The 9,414-nt window shown below is 36.9% G+C and overlaps 1 protein-coding gene and 1 long non-coding RNA gene across 9 annotated transcripts in view; both read left to right on the forward strand.

Moving 5' to 3' along the window:
- The window catches only part of LOC106513659 (uncharacterized), a 12,664-nt gene extending 3,250 nt beyond the window's left edge, over positions 1 to 9,414 (forward strand). For all 8 annotated transcript variants that reach the window (XR_001309819.1, XR_001309818.1, XR_001309813.1 and 5 more), the window contains exon 2: positions 8,929 to 9,414. This is a non-coding gene — a long non-coding RNA (uncharacterized LOC106513659). The remainder of the gene's footprint in view (positions 1 to 8,928) is intronic.
- On the forward strand, positions 1,434 to 9,412 carry LOC106513658 (secretory carrier-associated membrane protein 1). Its single transcript, XM_014002602.1, has 9 exons — positions 1,434 to 1,647; positions 2,717 to 2,797; positions 2,986 to 3,096; positions 3,314 to 3,425; positions 4,777 to 4,905; positions 5,055 to 5,214; positions 5,449 to 5,550; positions 5,642 to 5,759; positions 6,931 to 9,412. The coding sequence occupies exons 1-9, from the start codon at positions 1,591 to 1,593 to the stop codon at positions 7,090 to 7,092; spliced, it is 1,032 nt and encodes a 343-aa protein (XP_013858056.1). The 5' UTR covers positions 1,434 to 1,590; the 3' UTR covers positions 7,093 to 9,412.

A 9,414-nucleotide genomic window follows, 5' to 3' on the forward strand; every position in this document is an offset into this window, starting at 1 on the left:
GTGTGTGTGTGTGTGTGTGTGTGTGTGTGTGTGTGTGTGTGTGTGTGGACTGCAGGTGAATTGTAATAAACAGATAGCTTAGGTTCATCCAGGGTCTATCACAGCAAAAGCATTATGCATGCACAATAAATACGTTAAAACAGTGAAWCGTATACAATGTATAAATTAGATTAAGCACATTCATTTTATAWAATATGTTTTTTTAACGTGCAACAGAATTCCAACAGCATGAAGCCATAGTTTTTACCTCCATCCCTTACCACATACGGCACGATTTTAACCTAATAGCAATTGTTCTTCAATTGAAACTTAATCTGGGTAAATGGTGCCTAAATGCTTAAATCACATTTACAGGCTGTCAACTGATCTGATGTTCTTCACATGGTCACCCTTCGTTTGAATGAAAATAAATTGATGGCAAATGAGGAAAGATTCTGCAAAATGAGGGGAGGAGACCTGTTGGATCATAGCTCCCTCAAGTGGGCATTTTTGGTAAATATAAGGATCTCAAAACAAGAGATGTACTTTTTRTACAAAGACAGGCAAGGTAAGGTAATTTACAATATCTGATTATTACATAGAAAATAGTTACTTTGTGTGTTTTAAGACAATCTAAATTGCTCCTCCAGTTCATTAAATGTAGGAATTGAGGAGGTGGCTGATATCTTCATACACCATCATTATAATACAGTCATCAACACAATCATCTTGATTGTAAAGTAGTGAAGATTGGTGTGATTTTTAATCCCAGTTAACTAAAAGAACTCAGTCAGAAATTCATACTGGGAAAATATTTTCTYGCTTTCTTTATTATTTTTTTAGGTCTAATTCCAAATCTTACTAAGCAATAACATTTCCAAACATCCCCCTTTTAAACTATTTAAATTGTAGACTTTTTGTCTGATATAGATCTCAGACTAAGATCTTAAACCAGCTAAACAAATACAACAATATTGAAGTGATATGTTAGAGTGGAGCTAAAATGGGGGGAAATAATATAGTTTTCATCATAATTTTATATTTTAAATTAATTATTTTTCATGTGGAATCCAGGAGAGAATCAAATAATGTATGGAATAWATAAATATGTTCAGTAAACACGGTTTTGACATTATGGAGGACCAGTCCCGTCCTAATTGGAAATAAATGTAGATATTTATATCTAAAAACTGAGTTAGGCACGATTTGATTATATGTTACAACGGCYTGCCWYAGWTGGGAACTWGCTGTTTGAGTAAGTATGTTTTAGATTACTTTAATATTATTCTAACAAGAGTGTCATGTTGACATGGAAGAAACTTATTATTGGTATATTTAAAAGAACAGGAAAAATAGGAGTGTTTTTGTGTAATAAATTACAGAGTTTACCTGTCCAGAAGTGATGCTGTCTGTGACGTTGTTTACCACCATCCGCTAGCCTACTGCCATTTTCAAGCTACTGGCTAACGGGCTAAGCTAGAGGTCTCCGTCAGCAGGAGGCGTAGAAGGCTGCAGACAACAAAAAGAGGCAGTCAAATCAAAACGCTGAAGCTTCCTTGTAAAATTGGACAGTCTTTACACAAGGGAAACTGCAATTAGAGAGGCGATATCATGTCCGATTTTGACAGCAATCCGTTCGCTGACCCGGATTTCAGCAATCCTTTTCAGGTAGCTAACTTGGCTACTTTAGCATCAAAGCTAAGTGCCTTAGCTAACAGCTTGACAGCCATCCAGAGGTGTTTCTTTAATGCCAGAATGACATGTTTACCACGTCAGACATTTAACGTGACTGCTAATATAATAAAATTAACAAACAGTTTGTTAGGTCGCATATTTTTGTCTTGTTACGTCTGTTTTCAATGCTGTAAGCTATATTAGCTATTTGTTAGCTGACTGTAAACATTTGCTAAACGCTGCTGCTTTATTAAAATATGGGTTTCATTTTCTTGCTTTATTTAGGTGTTATATTAGTTATATATGCCAAATTTGCTTGGATACAAAAGTCAGGCTTTGATTCAAACATCACTGCAGAAAAATGTGTAATTTGCTGCTACTTTTGAATGATTTCAATACACAAGAAGATGGGTAAACAAGAGTATAGACAAAGAGTGTCAGAGAGTAGTAGGACACAAACAACTATTTTGAGTATTTAAAAATATTTTTGATTGTATTGTGTCTGGTAAATGTATGTACTGCAAAAATTCTGTTGTCTGCTCAGCAGAAATACACAGTAGATGATTCAACTATACTCTCGCATTTACACAAATATGTGCTCATCTGTTGATAAGGGATTGTTAGGAGTAAAAATCTGCACAGTTTTTATTCTTATGGCACATGTTTACATACATGTCAAGACCTTTTCTAGTTCCTCTTGTCTATACCTTACGTTGTGTTTCATCAATAAAAATAAACTATTACCAACAACTGATTTACAATTTAACTTGTGGTCATGTAGGTGAACAGGACAAAATACAATCTCCCAAACAACAACCTCCAGATCCAAAACTTAATTTCAGAGATGGTGATCTAGTTGAAGTGTTGCATGTGAATTTTGCTTGCTGTCCCACCTCATAGTGGTGAAAGCACATCAATAATAATTGTTATAACAAAGGGATTAATACAGTAGTTGCAATATCTTGTATACAAACTAAACTAAGTTACTTAAATACAATTTTTGAAAAGTTCTTGATTTTGTGCTTGWAGCTTTAACTCCTGTTTGAACCTTTTTCCTCTGTAGGATCCTTCAGTGACCCAGGTGACACAGTCTGCACCTCCTGGTGGTCTGGAGGAGTATAACCCGTTCACAGATGCCAGAACGGTCAGTGATAGTTGTGTGCTTCTGATTCTGAGTGGCCTCATTTTGTCCGCTCTCCTTTTTCTCTCCTACATTTTCCAGTCAGAGGATTTAGCTTACAAAATACATCTGTGGCCTAATTGCAGGTTTCAATCGATGTCTGTCATTTGGTTTCATAAATATTAATGTAGACAATTTATGCTGGTTTGCAGGCAGCACCGGGAAATGCCCCCAAACCGGCTCCTGCACCTTCCCAGAACACACAGCCTGCCATCATGAAGCCAACAGAAGAGCCTCCAGCTTACTCACAGCACCAGACTCAGGTCATATCAGATCATAAATTAGTCACAACTATATGTAGCTGCTCTTTGTCTACACTAGGCATAATGTTTCCTAAACAGTCTGGACTGTAAATGTTTGACCAATAATTATATGTACAGTTTTAAATATCTACCTCAGTTTCCCAAAGTAACACGTTCAGCCTTATCCACACTGCAAGTGGTTCATTTGTTTTTAGCATATTTTTGTATCTCATCTCAGGACCAGGCACGTGCTCAGGCTGAGTTGTTGAGAAGGCAGGAGGAGTTGGAGAAGAAAGCTGCAGAGCTTGATCGTCGGGAAAGAGAGTTACAGTCCCACGGAGTGGCAGGAGGTCAGTCACTCATCAACTAGACTAGTAAAAACTAGGACTGTAAATTCACCAGCTTCATCACGGTACAATATTACGTCAATATGTTTGGATGGCGATTTGATGTTTCTCGATATCACAAAATCTGTCACGGTACGATTTCGATTCAATTCAATTCACATGTCTGTGATCGATGTAATGCAATATCTTAAGCCCATCTAACACAATGACTGTGTTAGATGGGCATAATACTGTATATCAATTCGCATTGAGTATATGATGACGATATAGATCGATATTTTTATTTAGCCTTGATATAACTGAATCATGAACCATTCAAATCAATATATATCGATGTATTGTTACACCCCCAGTACAGGGGTCTGCAACCTGCGGCTCTGGGGCCACATATGGCTTTTTGGTCCCTCTGCAGCGACTCTTTGAAAACATAAAATAATCTTTTTTTGTTTTTGTTTTTTGTTTGTTTTWATACCTGCAAAAGAAATCAATTTGTATGCAAATATGTGATCAATACTACTAATACAAAAAGTAAAACCTGTTGATTAGCTCATGCTAACCTGTTGTTTACTTAAAAAATCAAACTTCTTTCTATGATCTTTTTCTCATATCCATCAGAATTACCTTTAAAGAATTCAAAAACTATATAATAAGAGGAGTTAGTAAAAAAAATGCCTGAATAGTTCAGTTGTACTAGTTTTTATGAAGTTTGGTACAAACAATATACAGTATTTTCTTGTTTACATGAATCTGGTCTTTTCATTTGTCCTGATGTGTAAAAACAATATTAAATAATAAATTTCACAATATATTTATTTGTTTTATAATGTCACCTCCACTGACTGTAAAGGTTCTAGAAAAGGCCTCAAAAAGGCCCATGGACCACCAGTTGATAATTGCAGTTGTAGCTTGCTTTGTGGCTCTGAACACATTTTATTAGTGCGTCAAGTAGCTTAAATGGCTCTTTTGATCGTGAAGGTTGCAAACCCCTGCCCTAGTAAAAACACTGTAAGTTGTCACGTTTCATGTGTATAAAAAAAACTTTAAGGTTTGAGTCCTCCCAGAGTTTTAGAATAAAATGAAAAGTCTCAAACAGGCACAATGACAATACAGATTCTTGATCAATTGAAACATTCTTCAGTTCTTTCACAACTTTGTCTAACCTCTGCTCATTGTGAGCTTTATTCTGTATAGTAATCTCACCATTTGATGTTAACACTAATAAACATAGAGTTTTAAAGGTTTTTGATTTATATTATTCCATTTTTTCACAGTTACCTCTCATTGATGAGCTTCGTGAAACATAAGCTCAAAATAAAAAATTTAACACATTTTCCTGCTTGATTTGTTCATGCAGGACGTAAAAACAACTGGCCTCCTTTACCAGAGAAGTTTCCAGTTGGCCCGTGTTTTTATCACGATATTGCTGTGGACATTCCTATAGAGTTCCAGAAGACCGTGAAGATTATGTACAACCTTTGGATGTGTGAGTGAACCATCGGACTCAACAGAAATTAGACTTATTCATGAAGGAAAATCCATATAATATTGTATTTAATTTATTTTATATATATTGTATGACATATTTATTAACATTTATGTCGATTGGACTTTTTTTTATCCTTTGTGTACCAGTCCATGCAGGCACACTCTTTGTGAACATGTTTGGCTGCCTGGCGTGGTTCATTGTGGATGCGTCTCGTGGTGTAGATTTTGGCCTCGCCATGCTCTGGTTTCTGCTGTTCACCCCGTGTTCGTTCGTCTGCTGGTACAGACCACTTTACGGGGCTTTCAGGTAAGCAGAAACGTAGGAAGTGATGCATACTTAGAGGGCAATCAAGGGATGAAGCTACTTATAAAACAAGTTTAAATAAAACAGGCCGGTTAGCGAGTGTTTTTCCTGTCTGGGAACATTAAAGAGGCATAAAAATGGATTTTATCAATCTAGTGGAARCAAAAATGCCTTAATATTTAATAGGACATTTATTTCATAGCTTTTCTCCAGATTCTCCTCTTCTCTTTGCTGCAGGAGTGACAGCTCATTCCGCTTCTTTGTCTTCTTCTTCGTCTACATTTGTCAGTTCGGGGTTCACGTCCTTCAAACGATTGGAATCACTGGCTGGGGGACATGGTGGGTATTTTGTGCTTTTACTGAATTTCTCCCACGGTGAGCCTGTTGTGGAGTTTGCTCATGCTGCCTTGGTTTTGTGTTGTTTTGCCAGTGGCTGGATTGCAGCTCTAACTGGTCTGAACACAAGCATCCCAGTGGGCATTATCATGCTGCTGATTGCAGCTCTGTTCACTGCTCTGTCTGTGAGTTCGCTCATTATGTTCAAAAAGGTAACACACACACACACACACACTTCATTCCAATCTGCAATGCACAGAACAGTTAGAATATTTAAGAGCAGGTCAGAGTTCCTGCAGATCCTTGCAAAGTCTTAAAAGGCCTTGAATTCATCAATCCAAAAATAAGGCCTTAATTAACCTTAAAATGTCTTAAATCAATCTTTCAGAAGTCTTAAAAATGTTAACACATTGTAAATAGGATGATTGTAACTCATCTCGACTATTAAAATAATTGGAAATTTTTTTTTTAAATATTCACATGCAGATATTCTCCTTTGACATCACTTCCTGTTATTTCACATGCAAATATCTCAACTGTTCATCTGAGCAATGTGAAATTTGTTTTGTAAAATGTTAATGTTGTCTTTCCAAAAATGCATTCACTTTTCTTACAAAAACTTGATGTCACAGGCACTTTAAGGTTTCATCTACAGAAAATTGGGGTTAAGACCCCACTGTGGGTCCTAAAACTTCAAATTTTGGGTTGTTAGAGTATTTCCTGAAGTTAAAATAAGTTTAAAACTGACTGCTAAGAACGTTTCTGCTATATCCACTACTATCTACTATAGAATCTATAGTTAGATGGAAAGCTGTAATTTTTTTCTAGTAATAATTCTTATAGCTCTTTTCTGTAAAATAAAAATAGGATTTGTGATAGTTTTACAAGCTTTACCCCATACTTCAATACAGTAAATTAAATGTGGAACAATTATAGCGTTATACAACATAAATAGTGCTTTATCATTGAACAGTTCTCTTACTTTGTGCAGKACTGCAATAGATTTGGCTGTTTTTGTTTTTAAACCATTTATATGATTTTTCCATGTCAGTTTTTCATCAATAATGACACCTAGAAACTTCACTTCACTGACTCTACAGATCTCAACATCATCATCAAAAATACTTTGATTCATGAGTTTCTGCCAGTTTTTATTTTTTATTTTTGTCATTTGTGTTTATTATGAAATTGGTCTTAAATTTAATTTCACTTGGCATTAATTAAATTTTACTTGCTTTAAAATGTAGGAAGCCTGGCAGGCATGTGTGTCAGRGAACAAACAACAAAACGAACATTTTGTTTAAAATAAGGAAGTGAAATGTCTGCGCTAACAGCTTTGTATGACCTATGCATAATTTTKCTCTTTGTCCTATTTGCTTTCAGGTGCACGCGCTGTACCGTACCACTGGTGCTAGCTTCGAGAAGGCTCAGCAGGAGTTCGCGACCGGAGTCATGTCTAACAAGACCGTTCAAACCGCAGCTGCCAATGCAGCCGCGAACGCTGCATCCAACGCTGCTCGTGGGGCCTTCAAAGCTCAGCCATAAACATAAACTCCCAACAAGACACATCCAAGCTTCTACACACGATGGAGACACACAACTCTGGTCCTGCAGGCTCTCCGATCAAACCGATCACCTTTATGAATGTTTCATCTGCACATTTCTCTTTCTAAAGTATGAAGGAAAATAACAGACGAGGGCCCAGAGTTGTGTGTCTTCATCCAAACTGAAACACTCGTAAAGACACTACAACATGCACACAATCTGCTTTACAGTCAGAGGTGACCGCCTGCTCACGTCCACTAAGTGAATGGAGGTGTGTTCTGTGTGGGAGGGTTTCGTCTCACACACTTACCTTTGCTTCTCTTGCCCTTCAGTTCCCCTCGAGGCAGGCTCCCAGATCAGGCAGGGGTTCTAGCGTACCTTGTGTTTTTTTCATGGTGATGACCTCCGAACAGCTTCAGTGTAGACTCATGAGAAGTTATAATCTGATTATGGTGGTGTTCGCATAGTTCTGTTTTTTTTCTTCTTTTTTTTTTTCTTTTTTTAATGGCTGAATCTGTGTGAATGTGCGCTTCACCTAAAAAAAGTGACTCTGAGCTACTTATTTATTTTAGTAAACATTGGACATGGAAGGTACACTATACCTTAACCAGTATCTGTGCTTTTGTAGCAAGACAGTATAATTCTCATGATAAAAAAAGAAATGGTTTCCTATAAATAGGAATATGTATGTTCTTATTTAAGAACCTGCCCCAGATCTCAGTTGAATATCTTCTGTGTGCTTCTTCAGTTGGGCTGGTTCAGCATGATAGTAATAAGCATGTTTAGCACACTCAAGCTAAAAAAAATAGAGGAAAAACATGGACACCATTATTCTCTCCACTGCCGTTTATCAGGCTTACAAAGGCAKGTTTGGGGGAACTTTTGCCTTATTTTCCCCAAAAATCTTTGGTGCGAACTGCGAAGTGATCGCATGTCCTGACTGATGAGGTTGGTCTCGATTGAAATGACCTGGTGCATTCAAACACAAGTTCTGAAAAAATGTCTCCATTTCTTTATATGTTTAGCATTCGCACAATACTCAAGTTTGTGGCTCTCACCCAGTTTTGTTTGTAGCCAATCACCCGTGTTGAAAAACTAACGCTGCTATTAATCTGAGAGCTGCCTGATTGTGGCCTCCTTTTATCACGTTTCATGTATAAAAACATTAAAAACAAAGGCACACTTCATACAAACGGAGAACTGAGCTGCCTTTTCTCACACGAGATGACCCAGACAGTGATTGAATTTGTCTCGAGTCCTTACGATGCTGTGTAAATGTTAACCACGTATGCTAACAGTCCCATTTCCACTCGTGTTCCTCTGTCAGTATTCCTCTGCTGGATTACTGGTAACAGAAAACTTGTAGCCAAAATGAACATGAACGATACAGGGATTCAACTTGATGCTCATTGAGTTTGATCACTACGATGCATTCATTGACAAACACTAACRTTGTACAAACTGCTGTCACTGAAGTAAAATGTGGATGTGCGATTTACTATTTTTTTGTTAGTGAACGCCTGAAGATGTGAATGACATGAATGATGGCTGCTGTAATTACTCAAAAAAAAAAACTTAAAGGTCTCATTAATTAATAAGTCTCTTATTGCCATGGTAGTATTGCATTTGTCTCGATTTGACTTTGAACTCATTGCACATTTCTCGTTTTACTGTAAAGTCGGCGCAAAACGTTTTTATTTATGGTATTAAGTTATTTGCATTTGTCTTTGTGTTGATTTTTTTTAATAATGTTTTATTTTGGTTTGTGTGCTGGGCTGCAAAAAGTGTTCAGTGGCTTTGCAGCTTAGCCCTGCAACGTGAGCTTGTTGTAGGAAGGTGTGTGTGTGTGTGAACAGTTATAAGAAAAAACCCTGAATTGTTAAAATGTTCTGAAAAGCTGTGAGAAGTCTACCAAATGTCCATATAAATTTGTTTTCAAACCTTGCTTTGTGACGCTTTCCCATCTGTTTTACCTTAACTTATTACGACACTTTGCTGCGCTCACCCTCATGATTTCCATGCATCCTTACTTTGAAACCATTATCTGAAGCCTTTTTGCCACAGTGGGTAGTTTTCTTGGTGTATTTTGGTGAGCTGATTTAAAGTACAGAACAATGTGTTTTGAAGTCTGCTGACAGAAAACTGTGTTTTTTTGACCTGTGATAGTGTTATTGGACAGGAATGAAGAGGAAAAGGGACACCTGTATATTTTRTAAAGTTTGATCCTCATCAATCACATGTAAAAAGAAAAAAAAGTGATGCACTGTCTGGCTTTTGTCGCATGTGAAATAGTTTCAGTTTTGTATATTTATGGTATTAACA

This window comes from Austrofundulus limnaeus, unplaced genomic scaffold (genome assembly GCF_001266775.1).
Source record: "Austrofundulus limnaeus strain Quisiro unplaced genomic scaffold, Austrofundulus_limnaeus-1.0 Scaffold14, whole genome shotgun sequence".
Lineage (NCBI taxonomy): Eukaryota > Metazoa > Chordata > Actinopteri > Cyprinodontiformes > Rivulidae > Austrofundulus > Austrofundulus limnaeus.